Below are 20,328 nucleotides of genomic sequence, written 5' to 3'. Positions count from 1 at the left end.
AGCATATGATATTATGAGCATCTTCTACTTCAAATCCTGATTTTCTCAAATACAGTGAAAAATGGGGCACTGGTGCATTACTTTCCCTTTTATCAGAGATAAATAATTGCAAGACTAGTGACTGAGTGCTTACTGGCTTCTTTTGGACTAGCAGACTCAAAACTCCACCTGGTTAGAATTTCAGAACCTTAATTAATTAATTAAGGGACACTGTGCACAGATATGGAATTTTCTGGATAGAATGGACAAAATGCAACTCTTCTTCCAACTTTACTGAGTCTAGACTGTTCCAGATAATTCTAAACAAAACAGTTTACATTTTATTGTGTTAACAAATATACACAGAAAGGTACAGAGGAAAGACAACTCTTTTGAATGACACTGTCTCTTTAATGGACTGCTTCTCCTCCCAACTGAAACACTCAAACCAATCTGTCAGGTTGATTAAAGAGACTTGGGTCCACAGATCATATATTAACAATCCTTGGATGGAAGCTACAGTAAAACTTAATTTAAGACAAAAAATCCCATTCATCATGTGGAGTTACTAGTACAAATACAGTGATTAAAAAACATGGATGCTTCAGTACGATCAAGAGCATAATGTAAACAATATAAGTGTCCTTGACCTTGATTTAGTGAGGAACTTAAGCATGAGACAATAGTCCCAATGACATTGATGGGATAGCGGGACTACTCACATGCTCAAAATTATGTACAGATTAAGTACCATGCTGAATCAGCCTTTAGGTTGTATTGGCACAAACTGTTTATAAGTCAGATGTCTCACCTAGAATTTAAAATCTTATACTATGCGGAATGACTGGCTTTGTATTAAAAATTAAAAAGCTACAATGAAATATATTTTTACTAGAGAAGCTTCTTAAAACATAATAGTGTAGACTTGACCAATATTGCAGCTTTATTTTTCTCTTCATCATTATACAGACAACACAAACTCTTGGTGTTCTTACATAGCTTAAATCTCTTGATCAGTTTCTGCTGAATGACCTCATCTTTGAAAAGGATGTTTAAACTGACATGAAGAATGTCTGATCACTTTTGCAGAAAGGGAAGGGTCCCACTTGCTAAAGCTCCTACAAAAGAGTATTATAATAGACAGACATTCATGACCACGTAAGCAAGTACAGTACCAATGAGCTCATATTGCTACTTGACAATTCATCTGTAACTTTTTGTAACAACAACTAGAAAGAAGTTGGATGCAACCAGCTTTCTCTCTTTTGAAGTGATACAGCTGCAGTTGAACATCTAAAGATTTTTCTGGAAAAAAAAATCAAAAGCTTATTTGAAAACCATGTGAGCACTTTTGTTAGTAGCTTTGTCATGAAGTGTCTCTAAAGATGAAAATGACAGAAGGTACATATAGCAAATCTCTATCAAAGAGGGCTTCTAGAATGTTAAGATATACATATAGGAAATGAAGAACCTGATGTAGCCTCTGTCATCATTTTCGTGCGTGGGGGGGGGGGAAGGGGAACAAATAAAATAATTTAAAGGATAAGAGACCCCAAACTTTATTACCTTGGATTGGAACCCAGGTAATAAACATAGTGTTCATATGATTTGATTTGTGATATGGTCAAGAGTGTCTTTAAAAGCTGCTTATAAAATTAAGTTTTCTTCCACAGTGCATTGGTGGTGGCTGCATATCATGAGGTTGAGTACAAGCATTACAATGACATTGTTTTAGTGATCTAAATTACACGTCAACTTTGCCACTAGCAGTATGAGAAAAAAAGCCAATGAACATGACTCATAATAAGAGAACTACACATAAAGACATTTGAATTCTGTAATGTGAAAATAAAGATCACAAGCTGCTGTGTATGCTGAAAAACAAGGAGATAAAGTCATAAAGGTACCTTCTAAAATACAAGATGTAGAAATGCTAATGGTAACACATAGCTAATGCTTTATAAAGAAGTAAAATCCTCTTTGGGTTGTCATCTCTCTGACGCTCAGGATGTTTACTTTCAGTGTGGAGGCAACATGCACTTACTACTGAGCAGACATATGATGTATGTGACTTAGCATTATTATCCAGTTGGATCCAGCAATTGTTTAAACCATTTGGAAGCAATAAAAGAGCACAGGCGGGAACTGTACTGTCTTATTTTCAAAAAAGGGCAGATTTTGGGAACATTCTGATAGCTGGCAATGTAACATATGCATCCTAACATCTTCTCTGAACACTCTCCACTTATCCATATTTTCCTGTAAATAAAATGCTCAAAATTGAACATTATATTCTGGGTGCTCTACACTGGAGTAATGCAGACCTTTCATTTCCTGGGCCGTTGTTCCTTTATGTACGCAGCCTAAAACTGCATTGGCTTTTGTTGCTCTCATTTGACATTACAAACTATGTCCAATTTGCTGTCACTATCACCAATAAATTTCTCCTACTGAATATCTGTTTATCCAGATGTATTAGTTCAACCATGCAAAAAGTTACTCACTTGCCCGGGGTTAGTAATTTTTTGACAGGCAAGTTATCAACATTAAGATAGGCAAATATACTTTGTTCTTCTGTGTAGTAAATATACAGATTGTCTGCAGCCCTACAATTCACAATCTTATAGAATCTCTGAGGCAACTACATATATTTCTATCTGTCTTTTAATACTGTTAAGCAGCTGGAAATAAGAGGGAAGGATCTAGCATCATGTGATCAACCAGCTCTCTGCAGACCACATAAAGTGCTCCACAGAACACAATTTAAGTTTCTCTGGCCTACAAGGCATGACTTACATACATGCCAGCTGACTTTTATATGTTCAAATTTTCCAAGTGTTCCCTTATGGTTCCCTGTTCTTTGTGAACAGTTATTTTTACAAGGATTTCCTCATTTCTGAACTGTCTAAACTTACTTTATTTTTTGTGGTTGAACACAAATTTAAACAAGGAGTTCAGTACCTTAGCTGTTTGAGTCAACATTGGACATTGATCCTCCTACCACTTACTATGGGCCTATTTTTTTCTCTAGTATTTTTCCTCCTGATGTGTTTATAAAAGATGTTATTCTTTTTGCTTAGCATTAACACATCCTGGCCTCCAAGTAAATAATACTTAAGCACAGTCAGAGTATCAGCTGGTAATTCAGTAGCCTCAGGCAAACTCTCAGTGCTTTCTAGTTGCAGCTACCTACAATAGGAGCATCAAAGTATGTGAGTAAAAGGGCTGCATAGCTACTGTCTCTTAAGCTTCAATCCTGTAAATACTTACACATAAGCAACTTTATACAAAAAAACATGGTCCCACAGACTCTACCTTGCACAAGCTTAACTTGACACATATAAGTAATTCCATTGGTTTCAACAGGCATAAAGTTAAGTGCATGCATAAGAATTTGCAAGATAAGGGCATCACTGATTCTATAACTTCTTTCCTCAGTTCACAAATAAAAAAAAAAAGATGTATTTTTCTAACTGCCAGCCCAGCAATCTCAACCTGATATCTCAGCAGCTTAGTGTTTTCTGAGCAGGGCATCACCATCAGTTAGCCTGACCCAACTGAGGTGTATTATACTCATGTGATACTTGAAGCATACAAACTTGTGTACTACATTGAGGTAAAGATTCTGCCTCTGAAATTGTCACCAATTCCACTAATCCATGTAGCCAGCTATGGTAGGTAAGGTATAGGTATGGATAGAGCTCTGCGCGGATACAAAAATGTGGATCTGCATCCGCCAGGACCAACCCGCGATCCGACCCACAATCTGCTAGCCAACTTTTACCTCTATCCACATCTGCAAGCTGTCTCGAGGGGGTAGGGTGGGGCAGAGATGAGTGAGCGGGGGGGCAGGTGTTGCAGGGAAGAGGAAGCGTGAGAGCAGGGTCTGGGGGTAAGGGGCAGGGTCTCAAGAAGGGGCCGTGAGGAGGGGGGGCTGAGCTGCTGGATGGCAAGCACATGCTGGACAGCCCCGATTCCAATCTGCCGCCCAGCCCCAGCCACTGACCGCCAGCCCAGAGCGCATTGCACCCCCTGGGCTGCCTGAGCTGGATGACACAGGACAGGTGCCGCTAGGGTGAGCAGATGTCCCAATTTTATAGGGACAGTCCTGATATTCAGGGCTTTTTCTTATATAAACACCTATTACTCCATACTCTGTCCTATTTTTCATACTTGCTAGCTGGTCACCCTAGGTGCTGCCATGAGACAGGGTGCCAGAGTCCAGCTGCTGCTGCTCAACATGTACTTGTCAGATACGGGGCCTGCCACCTCAGGGGACAGGAAGGCAGGATGGGGCCCAGGAGGCCTCAGGGCCAGGGTCAGATTCCCCACCCCCACATGCGTGGGCCTGCCTGAGAGAATGGGAATGGGCTCCGAAGTCTTCTCACCTGCTCCTGCTTATCCCCTGGCTCGCAGACTTTCACCCCTCCACTCCCTGAGCCGTCAGCCAGGCAGCCCAGCTCCTTGGTCTCTCCTTCATGGTCTCTCCATCCCCTGCCAGGCACTGACTCTCCCCCTTTTCCTCACTCTCCCTTCACACCACTCCCAGCCCAGGCAGCATACATTTTATCCCTATTTAAAGTGCTCCGGGCTCTGTCGGAATTCAGATTATCTTTTCCTGGACGTATTTCTTGGCTTCATAGCCCCAGCAGGGGGGGGAAGGGAGGGGCGTTTGCCGCCACTGCCACGAAGGGGGCTCAGGACTGGACTGCACTTTATAAGCCGCCCACCAGGTGCTGGGAAGAGGCAAAGTGTCTCCAAAATGGTTTGGGACTTGGATGGGCACAGCTCAGCTTGGCTCAGCCCTGTGCAAACACGTCTCTGTCTCCATTCCAGATCAATGGAGCCTTGTGAGGCTGTATCTGGATCCGCCCAACTATCCGTAAAAATGGTCCACAGATATGAAGCGGATAGCTGTGTATTTGCAGGGCTCTAATTATTGCATTAAAGTAAAGACAAAAGGTTCAGGTTTTTCTAATTTCCTGGATAGCAGAGGCTAGGTTAAAGGCAATGTATTGGAAATTCTTAAACTATTTATCAAATAAGAAGCCTACACTTACTACAGTGACCTCCATGTGGTTTAATTGGACTGTTCTAGGCTTTTAAAAGTAAACCTGGTACTGGATTCAAGGTTTTACTTCTGCATATCTTGATGTTTCTTCATTCATGATTTTTTAAAAAGGTTATGATCATTCAGTATCACTAAACAGGTAAATTCTGAAGTGGTGGAGGAAAATGTTAAACCTAATCAAAAGAAAATTTAGTATTAGTTTTTTAAGGCAGGGAACCAAAAAATTGTAATAGAAAGTACTGTGCTAGTATCACAATAATCAAATATACTTAAATAATAGTTTTCTTTTTTTTTAAAAAAGTGTAGAGTGTAAACCAACAGAATAATACTTCACATACCATTAGCTTGTTGATATGGATATCTAATTGCAAAGTAAAAAAGAAAACGCTGATGCACCAATAAATATTTCATTGCTAGTAGTTTGTTATATGTTGAGAAAAGATTATAGTTAAAACATGTACATGTAAAACAAAATAAGTAACGTCAGTTATATTTTTATATAAAAAGGACATTTATAGGATATTTAATACACACTTAAAATTTATATATTGAGATGTTTAGATGTTATCTGAATCTGTTATCTTTAAAAACAATATCACAATTCTGTAAGAATATTTTATACTATTGCTATAGAAAACCAGTTTACATAATCAGGATTTTCCTTCATACTGGCCCCAGTTCAGCTAGGTACTTAGGCATGTGGTTTGTTTTAGGTGCATGAGTAATCTCACTGACTTCAAATGAATTACTAATGTGCTTAAAATTAGGGATATTCTTAAATACCTTGTTGAATTGGGGCCATTATCAGGAGCATTGTCATCACATTTAGTGCCTCCACATAATAATTTGAATGGATTTTCTTTCAATTATGTGTTACATATATAAAATATTAAGAATAGTATTTCTATTATCATCATGGTAGCTGGAATGCAAATTGAATCCAGTGAGATTTCTACAGCAATGGAAGTACACTGAACAACAAGAACACATCTTTCATGGAGATTGCACCGTTTTCCCTTCACTATTGTTCAAGAAATGAAGATTAGTAATGCCATTTTTAGATTAGTAATACCATGTAAACATTCAGAACATGATCAACCAGTGTATATACTTCAGGGTAGGCTCAATTCTGCAAAACTTGGAGAGAGAATTTGCTATGAAGCCCTAATGATACGGGGTTCAATCTAGCAAAATGTCCTCAACTTCCATTAACTTCACTGAGAGTTAAGGACATTTGGCGCCTTCCAAGATTCTGCCCTTTAATTTAAAATATTCTAAGTTAAAGAAATTAGCCAAACATTGTTACATATGAGTTTTTCAAGAACTGTACATAACTGTGGATGCTGTGGTTCTGGTTTTCTGATTTTTGTAGTGTGTGCTCTAATTCTTTCAAACATACTTCCTGATGTTTCTCTCTCTAAAGAAAAAGAGGGAAAGGGGATGCAAGTTAGAAATAAAATACAAAATAAAAATATAGTAGGACTAGTACTTCAAGTTTATAACCATGTCTGTCATTCCCTAAAATTTTAGTCAACTCCACACAAACGCAAGACCTTCAAAATGAACCCAAAATCTTGAACCTAAACATTATGTCTCCGGAGCACAAATTGATCTGTGTGAGTAACTTTATACTCTTAAAAAAAGACATGAGTCCTGGGATATCCTTTACAGCAACTGTCGAACATTTTGCATTTCCATCATTAAAGATTTGTGGCACCTTAATTCCAATACAAACTCAAAACTCTCATGCTTATTTTTTTAATGAGAACATCTGTTACTGATCTTTAATGCAGCCTGATTTTTGTGGCCTATGTTACCCTTTAAAATAAAGGGTGAATGATAACACCATTTACTTGTTTATTAGATCCATATATGGTAATTTGTTACATTAAACAAATAGCCATTTTTTTATTTTCTTTTATGTCTATCATAACACGATTTCAGATGTGAGTTACTTAAAATAAACATTTTTCTTAAATTTTTTAGTCATTTATAACATTTAGATTTAATTCTAACATTATATGAAATAATCAGGTTAAAGTGAACTAAAAAAAAATTACCTTCTTGAGCCCTGCTGTTTCCAGCATCATGGTAACAGGAATAAAACAATATGATTTTTGTTTTTCCTTTCCATAATTGTATTCCTAATTTTATGGATATGTAACTGGAGTAGGTGAACAATGTATATGTTTTGTTTTTGTTCAGAATAACGCTCCCCTTAGGCATAAATAATTCTCTTTTCATATTTATTTTGAACTAGCGCCTAAATACTTCTAGAATGGAAACCATTGAAAAGTATACTACAGACCTGATACAGAGGTATCAGAGAGATTCTGCTGAAAAATAATAGCAATGACCTGTAGTCCTTATCTGAAAGGTTTCAGAACTAGGCGGGAGATTTGAAAGTGGAGTGACAAGGTGAAATAATTTAGAATGCATGGGAAAGTCTCTGGTCATGTGACTTCAATTCTTTTATAAAGCTAAGCAAGTTGTAATAAATCCATGCTCTGAGGCTTGACTACGTTCCCATTGACCTCGATGTCAGAACTCCAACTGGTTTCAACAAAAGCAGGATCAGGCTCATAAAAAATGAAGAAGTGTATAGGTATCATGGATAGATTTTTAGAGGTATTTTTCAAAACGGGGAAAAAAAAAAAGGGGACAAGAACACCCTGCCCAAAATAGAAATGCCAAAAGGGAGTGGGGGGGTGGGAGAGGGAAGAGCAGGGATGATGAATGCTGATGGTTGAAGGAGCAGCAGTGATCTCTATGCTATGTATAACCTGCAGGCTCAAAAGGTTTGTTACACCTTCCCCACTCCCCACCTTCTTTTGAGCTTAGCTATCAGTATAATAAATGTGCTGCTTTCTGCCAAACTCTGGTGGGTCATTAGTTCTCCCTAAGCTTACTAGCTGGGCCAATTTCGGTTAACATTACTGGTGGACAATGCAGGCAGCTTAGTGGAGGATTTGATCCAAGAGTAGGGTCCCCTGGTGCCCTCCAGTAGTCTCTTGAGTGGGTCCAGCTCAAGCCTGAATGAAAAAGTGGTGGGCTAACAACCTGGGGAGGAAAGGACACCGCTACTAAGTATGCCACTGTGGGGCAAGGGGAAGAAAAAGGAGAAGCAGACTGAGCGAGAAGACACCCTCCCTTGGGGAGCTGCACCGCCACCAGGAATGTTGTTAGAAGGGCTCCAAAAGAAAGAGGCAGACCCCTGGATGCTAGGAGGGGTTCCACCTGGGAGTACAATCCTGAACTAGAGCTCATGTTAGATAAATCTGTACTATATACAGTCCCAACAAGGTGGGACTGGGTCGTGCAACTGCCTGGCTGCTGTGAAAAGCAGGCTGGCAATGGCAGGTGGCAAAAAGTCAGCTTGCCACTGAAACAGATTCACTCAAGGACTGATGTAATGCATTGGAGAAGGAACGGGATGTGTGGAAGGCGCAGGATCTGACTGCTAGCACCCAGGTGCCTTCCCTCTCTGTAGCCGCATTACAGGCGGCGGCAGCAGAGGAGGAGGAGCGGGAGCGGGAGAAAGTAGAGAATGCCACTCTGAGCCAGGTAGTTACCCGCTTGAAGGATCAGGTCCTGGGGGGGTCCACCCAGTAGAACAGGGCCCCAGGGGCTTATTCAGCCCGGGTCGCCGCCATTGGGGTGAAAGCCCAGCATGGTGTGGGACCATATGATGATTGGGATGGGGATATCTGGTATGATCCGGATCCCCCAAATCCGCACCCCAGATGGCCGGACCCCAGACACGGTGTTGCAGCGGTCCAGAGGGTGGTCTGAAACTATGGGCCTGTGCCCGCAAGGTGCAAGGCAGCCCCAAGTACTGGACACACTGTGGCAGAGACCAAGTTGGCTCCTGCACAAGCAATAGAGTTAGCAAAAGCCCTGGGTGGCATAGATAATATCCCAGAAGGAAAATGGGTACCCTGCAGACAACTCAAACGAGCACAGTCTGCTGCGGTGGGAGCACTGTGCTAATTTGTTTCTGAGCTATCTTTCAGCTTCCGAACCAGAACATCAGGGGAGCTGGTACCAGCTGAAGAATTATAGAAATACCAAGATTACAGTATTGTGACAAACTCTGTGTTCAGTGTTCTGTGTTGTATGTTCTGTGTCTGTCTCTGGTGGATGTCCTTTGCTAGCACTGGGTCCAGAGAGAGAGGGGATAATACACTAAACAGGGTAAATGCTTTTTCCTCTCTCTACTTCCCCTATCTACAACCAAATTACCAATCACATCCACCTCTGTCCTAAAGACTTTGGTCCCCAATGCATCAGGTTTATTTTTTGTTAGGTTCTCTAATAATCATTTTGTTGTTAATTTTTGTTATTGATACATTTGTATTGTTAGTTACATTTTCTTGTATTGTTAATTCCACACTTTCCTCTATGCACCCTGGTTCTACTTCCCCAAGCCCTGAAGAGTAGTTCATGGGCCCCCATAACCTGTACAACAAAAGGTCAGTTTAAGTAACAGCAATTTCACCAAGTTATCTGTTACTATGTATCTTCCAAATCAGTTTAACTTTGCATGATAACAATGGTACTCCTACAAATCTTATTTGTTGTGTGTGCTTAAGGAGATCCTGACCTCAGTGACTTTTACTGTTTGATGGCTACTGCAGCATCAGACTTGGGCCTCATTTTGTTTGTCGATGTACCCAATTATTGTGATAGTTTTACTGTATTCCCAATTATTATGATTGTGATTGTTTGCATTTGTGTTTATGTTATATCTGGTGTTTAGTCAGTTGTAATGGTTTTAGTTATATTCACCTGGTTATGATTGTTTGGTTTGTTTGCAACAGGTCACCTGTGCCCTACGACAACAACTACTGTAATGATCATAGCTCAAGGGGCGGAGTGTTGTAGGAGCAGCAGTGATCTGTATGCTATGTATAACCTGTATGCTCAAAAGGTCTGTTACAGCTTCCCCCCACCCTTCTTTTGAGCTTAGCTATAACAAATGTGCTGCTTTCTCCCAAACTCTGGTGGGTCACTAGTCCTCCCCTAAGATTATTAGCCGGCCCAATTTCGGGTAACATTGACAATGTTGGAAATAAGTTATAAAAACAGCTAACAGAACATCCTGAATATCCTCATTTGGAGCAGTCGCAAAGGAAACTCACGTCTTCCTTGTTAACACTCAAGTAGGGGGCTGAAATCTGGTCCTCTCCTATGGGTGAATTTACCCCTTCTGTTGGGGAGTTACATCTTTTCTCACTCAGAAGGTTCCCCTGGAATTATTCCACTAATGTGGGGGACTAACGGTTCTTCCAGCCTCAAAGTGGCACAGGGTCATCCCTGTGCCTCCACACTTGGCTCTATAATCATCCCATGCCCCTCAGAATCTTTGGCAGCGTGGTTCCAACACTACTCCCATGGGCTCCACACAGGAAGGTATCTCCAAGATTCTCCCATAAATAAGGACTCCAAACTGCAGATTGGAGACATGGGTAAATTAAGATCTGATACTGCAAGGTATAAGCACTTTCAGCTTCTACTGAGGACATATAGTACGCAACTCAAGTAATCAAGCCAGGCACCAGGCAGCTGAACTAGTGAAGTAAAGACAAGTTTTGCCAGAGTAAAGACAGAGAGCTAGATGACCATGACTTCAGTAAGTAAAGAGACAGGAGTCCAGCAGATTCTGCTGCTCCGCCCTTTCTCTATCCCTCAGAAATCCCCTTTACAAAAGCTGGGGATCTGAGTTGAGGGTGCTGGAAGAGCACAGCACTTTATGAGGCCAGGCCCTTAATGTTTGCAGATTCAGCATTAATTTGCTTGCCAAAATCCTATATTTCCAGGAGATCTGATACTACTTCTGCAATTGCCCCTCTGGATCATGCCTTCGCAGCTGTAGATCCTTGACTCCTGTAGAGGGCATCAGGAAACGGACAGAATGATCCCATTCCAACGCTGAGATCTGTTAGGTACCACTTACTCTAGCCACTAAGGCAGAGGAGTCATTATAGCCCTCACTTCTTACTTCTGGTAAATTTATACTGACTTCACTGGCTAATCTGACCAATGCCTGGCTCAGCTGTTCGAACTATGTACCAGGTTGAGATTTGTTCCTTCATTTCTCTATGCTACTAGGAAAAAAAAGATACACAGTGAGAGAAAACAAAAGTAGAAGGGAGTAAAAATTTAAGGCAATGGGAAAACAATAATTATGCATTGCTTCATACAAAATCCTTTTACGAACGCAAGTCCATAAACAAAGGAAAAAGAAAACAAAGTTATCTGAAATGTTAAACACTCCCATTTGCATTCTAGAGCAATGTTTCCCAAACTTGGGATGCCGCTTGTGTAGGGAAAGCCCCTGGCGGTCCAGGCTGGTTTGTTTACCTGCCACGTCTGCAGATCCAGCCGATCGTGGCTCCCACTGGCTGCGGTTCACTGCTCCAGGCCAATAGGAGCTGCTGGACACGGCAGCCAATATATCCCTCAGCCCACGCTGCTTCCAGCAGCTCTCATTGGCCTGGAGCAGTGAACCACAGCCACTGGGAGCCGCGATTGGCCAGACCTGTGGACACGGCAGGAAAACAAACTGGCCCAGCCTGCCAAGGGCTGTCCCTACACAAGCGGCGTCCCAAGTTTGGGAAACCCTGATCAAGAGGAATAAAATCATAAGCATTAAAACTTATTGCTAAAAGAACAAGGGACAGATGATTCCCTGTTCCAGCATAATAAACAGATTTTACTTACAAAGAAATAACAAAAGTACTACAGAGAACACAGTCTTGAAAAAAGCCAGTATTCTAGAAGTTGAATATGTGGCCAACTGGGAAATAGCTATACAGTGGAATTCTGATTAATTGGGACCGAGGCCAGAATGTATAATCAAAAATTTGGATAATTGGGAGAATGGGTGAGGGTCCAGCTGTCAGCCCCAGAAGCTGCAGGACTGACAACCTGAGCCCCGCTGTTTAGTTAATATAGAGAGCCAGATAATGGAGGCGTGGATAAATGGGGGTCTATTGTATTGTTTTGTATGAATAACATACATGCCTCTATAAGTTGCTTATGATTAAGGCTACGATTTAGTCATGGATATTTTTAGTAAAAGTAATGGACAGGTCATGGGCCATAAACAAAAATTCATAGCCTGTGACCTGTCCATGACCTTTACTATAAATACCCTTGACTAAATCCTAGCTGGAGGGCCCCAGGGTGCTGCTGCTTTGGGGTGCTCCCAGGGAGCTGCTGCTCTAGGGGGCACCTGGGGCATCACTGCTCTGGGGGCCTCCCGGAGCCAGCTCCACCGACCACTGCTCAGGCCATCCGTGGGGCCAGTGGCACCAGCTACTGCTTGGGCAGTCCCCAGGGCCAGCAGCTGTGGGATGCTGAGCAGCAGCTGGTGCGGCTGGCCCTGGACTGCCAAGCAGCAGCCGGTATGGCTGACTGTGAGACCGCCCGAGCGGCAGTGGCTGGCGTGGCTGTCCCAGTGTTGCCTGAACAGTTGGTCCCAAGGCCAGCTGCTTGGGTGGCCCTGGGGTCAGCCAAACTGGCTGCTGCAGAAGTCAGGGAGGTCATGGAAAGTCACAGAATCTGTGACTTCTGTGACCTCTATGACAGACATGCAGCCTTAGTTATGATTGATTCTTGTTATGGAGACATGAGTTTATTAAAGAAACAAAGCATGAAAAATAAAAATAATGATCTAGATAAGTATCATGCCAAACACTCCAACAACATCATCTGTGAATAGATGACTCCTTGTCCCCAACCCTTGTGACAAAGCTATTTTGCCAAGACTAAGGAAGAGACCAAAGAGTAATACAGGAACTCCTCACTGAACATTGTAGTTATGTTCCTGAAAAATGCGACTTTAAGCGAAACAATGTTAAGCGAATCCAATTTCCTCATAAGAATTAATGTAAATGAGGGGGTTAGGTTCCAGGGAAATTTTTTTCACCAGACAAAAGACTATATTTTTACAAAAGCAGCAAAGAATCCTGTGGCACCTTATAGACTAACAGACGTTTTGGAGCATGAGCTTTCGTGGGTGAATACCCACTTTGTCAGATGCATGTAGTGGAAATTTCCAGGGGCAGGTATATATATGCAGGCAAGCTAGAGATAATGAGGTAGTTCAATCAGGGAGGATGAGGCCCTGTTCTAGCAGTTGAGGTGTGAAAACCAAGGGAGGAGAAACTGGTTTTGTAATTGGCAAGCCATTCACAGTCTTTGTTTAATCCTGAGCTGATGGTGTCAAATTTGCAGATGAACTGAAGCTCAGCAGTTTCTCTTTGAAGTCTGGTCCTGAAGTTTTTTTGCTGCAGGATGGCCACCTTAAGGTCTGCTATAGTGTGGCCAGGGAGGTTGAAGTGTTCTCCTACAGGTTTTTGTATATTGCCATTCCTAATATCTGATTTGTGTCCGTTTATCCTTTTCCGTAGCGACCGTCCAGTTTGGCCGATGTACATAGCAGAGGGGCATTGCTGGCATATGATGGCATATATTACATTGGTGGACGTGCAAAGGAAAAAGGACTGTAAGCTGTCTAAACTCCTACCTGCCTCATCTTCCTTTCCAAATGCAAACGGATGGACATCATACCAAATGGACTAAAGGTAAAAAATCCACTGCTATCTACATACTACACAGACCACAGTGAGAGATTATGCCATACTCTCTCAAAGAAACTGAGGAACCACCTGATCAGCATCCTATACAGCAAACAGGAAAACATCAAAAAAGAGCTCTCCAACCTGGAGACTCTCATTAATAACCAAACTTCCATACAAATGGACTTCACTAAAATAAAACAGGAGATCTACATTGCTTACTTCACCTCTCTACAAAGGAAAAAGGACTGTAAGCTGTCTAAATTCCTACCTGCCTCATGGGGCCACAACCGTGGTACCCCCAACCCACCCAGCAATATCGTCAATCTATCCAACTACACACTCAGCCCAGAAGAAGAGTCTGTCCTATCTCGGCGACTCTCTTTCTGCCCTGCCACCCCCACCAACATGATACAGTTCTGCGGCGATCTGGAAGCCTACTTTCGCCGTCTCCAACTCAAAGAATACTTTCAGAACAACACTGAACAGCGCACTGATACACAGGTACCCTCCCACCAACAGCACAAGAAGAAGAACTCCACATGGACTCCTCCTGAAGGTCGAAATGACAGTCTGGACCTCTACATTGAATGCTTCCGCCGACGTGCACAGGCAGAAATTCTGGAAAAACAACATCGCTTGCCTCATAACCTAAGTCGTGCAGAACGCAATGCCATCCACAGCCTCAGAAACCACCCACACATTATCATCAAAGAGGCTGATAAAGGAGGTGCTGTTGTCATCATGAACATGTCTGACTACCAAAAGGAGGCTGCCAGACAACTCTCCAACACCAAATTCTACAGGCCACTTCCCTCAGATTCCACTGAGGAATACACTAAGAAACTGCAACATCTACTCAGGACACTCCCTACACTAACACCGGAACAAATCAACATACCCTTAGAGCCCCGACCAGGGTTATTCTATCTACTACCCAAGATCCACAAACCCGGAAATCCTGGACGCCCCATCATCTCGGGCATTGGCACTCTCACTGAAGGACTGTCTGGATATGTGGACTCTCTACTCAGACCCTATGCCACCAGCACTCCCAGCTATCTCCGTGACACCACTGATTTCCTGAGGAAACTACAATGCATTAGTGACCTTCCAGAAAACACCATCCTAGCCACCATGGATGTAGAGGCTCTCTACACGAATATCCCACACACAGATGGAATACAAGCTGTCAGGAACAGTATCCCTGATGATGCTACAGCACAACTGGCTGCTGAGCTCTGTGCCTTTATCCTCACACACAACTATTTCAAATTTGATGACAATATGTATCTCCAGATCAGTGGCACCACTATGGGCACCCGCATAGCCCCACAATATGCCAATATTTTTATGGCCAACCTGGAACAACGCCTCCTCAGCTCTCGTCCACTCACGCCTCTTCTCTACCTACGCTACATTGATGGCATCTTCATCATCTGGACCCATGGGAAGGAGTCTCTGGAAAAATTCCACCACGATTTCAACAGCTTCCACCCCACCATCAACCTCAGCCTGGAACAATCTACACGGGAGGTCCACTTCCTAGACACCACGGTGCAAATAAGTGATGGTCACATTACCACCACCCTATACCAAAAACCTACCGACCGCTATGCCTACCTTCATGCCTCCAGCTTCCATCCCGGGCACATCACACGATCCATTGTCTACAGCCAAGCACTGAGGTACAACCGCATCTGCTCTAACCCCTCAAACAGAGGCCAACACCTACAAAATCTCCACCAAGCATTCTCAAAACTACAATACCCGCACGCGGAAATAAGGAAACAGATCAACAGAGCCAGACGTGTACCCAGAAGTCTCCTACTGCAAGACAAACCCAAGAAAGAAACCAACAGGACTCCACTGGCCATCACATACAGTCCCCAGCTAAAACCTCTCCAATGCATCATCAAGGATCTACAACCCATCCTGGACAATGATCCCACACTTTTACAGGCGTTGGGTGGCAGGCCAGTCCTCGCCCACAGGCAACCTGCCAACCTGAAACATATTCTCACCAGTAACTGCACACCGCACCATAGTAGCTCTAGCTCAGGAACCAATCCATGCAACAAACCTCGATGCCAACTCTGCCCACATATCTACACCAGCGACACCATCACCGGACCTAATCAGATCAGCCACACCATCACCGGTTCATTCACCTGCACGTCCACCAATGTAATATACACCATCATATGCCAGCAATGCCCCTCTGCTATGTACATCGGCCAAACTGGACAGTCGCTACGGAAAAGGATAAACGGACACAAATCAGATATTAGGAATGGCAATATACAAAAACCTGTAGGAGAACACTTCAACCTCCCTGGCCACACTATAGCAGACCTTAAGGTGGCCATCCTGCAGCAAAAAAACTTCAGGACCAGACTTCAAAGAGAAACTGCTGAGCTTCAGTTCATCTGCAAATTTGACACCATAAGCTCAGGATTAAACAAAGACTGTGAATGGCTTGCCAATTACAAAACCAGTTTCTCCTCCCTTAGTTTTCACACCTCAGCTGCTAGAACAGGGCCTCATCCTCCCTGATTGAACTACCTCATTATCTCTAGCTTGCCTGCATATATATATCTGCCCCTGGAAATTTCCACTACATGCATCTGACGAAGTGGGTATTCACCCACGAAAGCTCATGCTCCAAGTCTATAAGGTGCCACAGGATTCTTTGCTGCTTTTACAGATCCAGACTAACACGGCTACCCCTCTGATACTATATTTTTACACACACACACACACACACACACACACACACACACACACACACACACACACACACAATAAGTTTTAAACAAACAATTTAATACTGGTATACAGTGATGATGATTGTGAAGCTTGGTTGAGGTGGAGGAGTCGGAGGGTGGGATATTTCCCAGGGAATGCTTTACTGCTAAATGAACTAGCAATTGACCGGGCTCTCAAGGGTTAACTCTCATAACACTCTACAAGGCAGCAGGAAAGGGGGAAGGGCAGACATAAACACACACCTTGTGTGTGAGAGAAAAAATGCACATTTTCCCTTTAAGTAACTGACCCCAGGCTTAAGTACACTGCCTTCCTAATTAAATCAGCTTGCTGAGACCCACAGCTACTGCCTAGAAGCTCCCTCCCTCCGTCATGTGTCCCCCTGCTCTATGGAAGACGGGGTAAGCAGGGTACAGGATTAGGGTGACCAGACAGCAAATGTGAAAAATCAGGACAGTGGTGGGGGGTAATAGCAGCCTATATAAGAAAAAGACCTAAAAATTGAGACTGTCCCTATAAAATCAAGACATCTTGTAACTCTATGGAGGAGCAGGGGGGAGCGGGAGACACTCTGACATTAGCCCCCTTCTTCCCCCTTTCCCCCATACAGCAAGCAGGAGTCTCTGGGAGCAGCTCCAAGGCAGAGGGCAGGAGCAGCACATGGCAGTGGGGGGGGGAGGGACAGCTGCTGCACAGCAAATTTAGGGAGTGGGGAGCTGATGGGGGGCTGCTGGTCCATACTGGTTCCAAGCACCCACCAGCTAGCTGCAACGGGCTGCTCTTCCTGCAAGCAGTGGTGTAAGGAGGCGCCCTGGCTCCCTGCCGCGCCTGAGAGGGACGAGCCAGAGCAGGTGCCTCAGTGGGCGGAGTCAGCACAGCCTGTCCCCGCCCCCCGGAAGTCAAGGGGCGGGACAGGAAGTATAAAAGCCCGGCCCCAGCAGCTCAGTTGGCTGCAGGAGAGGACAGATGCTGGTGCCTGGGCTCCTGCTGGGCCGGACCTGCCCCGCGCCCACTACCCAGAGGAGCGCTGGCTGGACTTGCCTCAGACCTGGTACCCGGAGGAACGTCGGCCTGACCTGCTGTGTGCCCGATACCCCGAGGAGTGGCCTGAGCTTCCCCACGACCGGCATCCGGAGGAACCCATGGTCTGGGACCTACCAGACGACGCTGACAAGGACCAGGTACCCAGAGAGGGGGAGGCTGGAAGTAGCCTGGGGATAGCTGACCCTGGTTTGGCTCCTGAAGAGCCCGAACCCATGTCAGTGTGTTGCGGCCAGGATCCCCACTGACCACAGCGGGTCTTGACCGCTGCTAGGGCCCTGGGGCTGGAACGCAGTGGAGTGGGAGGGCCTGCATTCCTGTAACTGGGTGGCAGACTCCCCTTCTTCCTGCCTATTGCCACTGCTCTGCCCTGACCCAAAGGGCCAGAGCTAATTAGACTTGTGTTTGGTGCCCCGCCCGAGCCAAGGGCCCGGGCTGATACTGTGTTTGCTCAGCCCCTGCTAGAGGCCTGAGCCTGAACTATTACTGCCTGCCCTGTCCAAGGGCTGGGGCTTATCTACTTTGAGAGCCTCGACCCCGGCTAGAGGGCCGGGGCTCTACCTTGTTTACAGACCTTGTACCCCGCTCAACACCTGCCGAGAGGCTAAGCCTACCCGGACTGCAGTGCGTAAGGAGGCGCCCTGGCTCCCCGCTGCGCCTGAGAGGGACGAGCCCCGACACGACCGGCTTACAAGTGGACAAAACAGGGGGCTGCCAAATGACATTAGAAGGGAGCATTTCACAACTTCAAATGAGCATGTTCCCTAATTGATCAGCAACTTAACATCAAAACAATGTTAACCGGGACAACTTTAAGTGAGGAGTTCCTGTACTAAACTCTTGCAGATGCTAGCCTACAAAAAGGGAGGGATAGTGTAATGAGACTCTCACTGCACCCCTCCAGATTCAGCCTCTTGGCCCCTGACCTCCATGAATCAGGGACACTTCTGTCTGGTGCAACAGCTGTGTGTTCTTTATTAATGATCAGTTTCCCACCACGTTTCCAACTATATACAGGTTTTACAACTGCTTGGCCTACCACAGGCCTTGCCAGCAACAGACTAGGAGGCTTCTACTCCCTCTGAGCCTGATCTCCCACTCTTAGTCTCCAGCCCCACACCCCTTGTCTCACTTCCTTCCAGCCTTATAGCTCCTGCTAATGAGGCTGGCAGGTGTGATCAGTTATCAGGCAAACACATGGCGGTTAACCCAGCCCCAATACATTCTCCCTGATTGGGGCTGGAGCAGCAGGAGCTGATTAAGGGCTTCTGTAGCAGCACCTTGCCACAGGTAGAAAAGGGTGTTAGCAGACTGAGGCTGACACCAAGATGGATGCCAAAAGACAGAGATGCTGTACAGGGTAGGTTGCCTCTCTCTGCCAGATATGGAGTTACCTGGGCTGATGAGTACTTATATCTTAAACTTTCCTTGGCAGCCTTTGTAAGTAAGATTCATGCATGCAGGTCTCTTGTTTCTACCCTATACTCTAGTGCTTTGTACTTTTGAGGAACAAACAAATAATGCTTCATTCGGAAGACACTTCTGTGTAAATGCAAACTTGCCTTGCTAGAGACCCCTGAAGGAAACCTCTTATAGATACCAAATCAAGTTGGGCCTGTGTCATTACTAAGCTTGGTAAAAAGGGACTGCAGTCCAGAGATCCAGTTTAGGAGTTGTTGGACCGAGTGCTTCTACCTGAAGCGAGGTGCAGAAAGCCAGACCTGTCAACTGAAGGGTGTATTTGAGAGGAACTAAAAGAAGTCCAAGGTGCAGCTTGCTCTGTAGCTATGACAGGATTAGCAGCTTCCATAGAAAAATATTAAACTCTCAAGAATCCAGCACCACAAAGAGCGATCATAAGCCAGCAAAGAGTCACAGAATTCAAGTACCCAACAGATTTGTTTGCTTCCACATAGAAAAATGACTTATCAGGGGGAAGCTGCAGGAACAGTCATGCACTCCTCCCCAGCAGCCCAAGTGTGTCATTTTGGGTGCCTGGAGCAGCTGGCGGAGAGGTAAATTACTGCTGGGAGGGGGCATCTGGGGATCTATTGGCTCCTACCGGAGCTGGGCTCAGCTGCTAGACCTGGCTGGGTTAGGGGAGGATGGGACTTACTCTTCCCCCGCAAGGAGCAACCATGTCTGGGTCAGATTGGGAACCTCCCTCAGCTGCAGGAAGCTCCACCCTCCAGCTTCCTGCCCCATCACTCCTCAGCTGCAGGGGGAGAGGTGATCGTACGGGGAACTGCTCCCCACCCAACCCCCATGCATCCAGACCCTGCCATACCCAGATTCCCCTGCCAAGCCCCACCCCTCCTCTACCTGGCTCACCTGCTGAGCCCCTCCTCCCTGCCTTTGGACTCCCACCTCTTCACCCAGACCCACCCCCACCTTGATGAGCCTCACCCCCCAAAATCTGGATCCCTCTGCTCAGCCCCCCCTCCAGGCCCCTCCTGCCAAACCCCAACCTAGACCCCCCCCTTGCTGAGCACCAACCACCTTCATCTTGACCCCCCTGCAAAGGCTAATTCCCCCTGCACCTGGACCCCGTCTAATAAACTCCTGTGCCTCCAACCCCCACCTCCCCTCACCAAGCCACTGCACCCAGATTAGCCCACATAGAACCCTCTGACCCCGCACCTGGATCCCCGACACACACTAAGCCCCCTCCAAACTTGGATCCTGCCAGGCTGAGCCTGCTAGCCTCACACCTGGATTGGGAGCCAGGGCTGCGTGTGCATGCAATACTCTGTCCCTCTCTCTTGCTATCTTGGTATGCCTGGTGTGGAGGGGCAGGGCTCTGGGATCTTTATGGGGCAGGCCAGGCCCTTGCACTGTGTCAGGATCAGGTGCAACCTCACTGCTGAGTCTGTGTCCTGAGGG

General features: G+C 45.1%; 1 protein-coding gene across 6 annotated transcripts in view; it reads right to left on the bottom strand.

The window, feature by feature from the left end:
- Window positions 1–354: 354 nt before the first annotated feature.
- Window positions 355–20,328, bottom strand: part of ODF2L (outer dense fiber of sperm tails 2 like) — a 60,588-nt gene continuing 40,614 nt past the window's right edge. For 5 of the 6 annotated variants that reach the window (XM_050962155.1, XM_050962159.1, XM_050962157.1 and 2 more), the window contains one exon: window positions 355–6,467. In XM_050962155.1, the coding sequence (XP_050818112.1) occupies window positions 6,339–6,467 (129 nt within the window). In that variant the 3' untranslated portion in view covers window positions 355–6,338. The remainder of the gene's footprint in view (window positions 6,468–20,328) is intronic. The other variant, XM_050962161.1, reaches the window with a different exon arrangement.

The sequence above is a fragment of the Gopherus flavomarginatus genome, chromosome 7, assembly GCF_025201925.1.
Source record: "Gopherus flavomarginatus isolate rGopFla2 chromosome 7, rGopFla2.mat.asm, whole genome shotgun sequence".
Taxonomy (NCBI): domain Eukaryota; kingdom Metazoa; phylum Chordata; order Testudines; family Testudinidae; genus Gopherus; species Gopherus flavomarginatus.
This window is presented reverse-complemented; position numbering and strand designations above follow the sequence as displayed.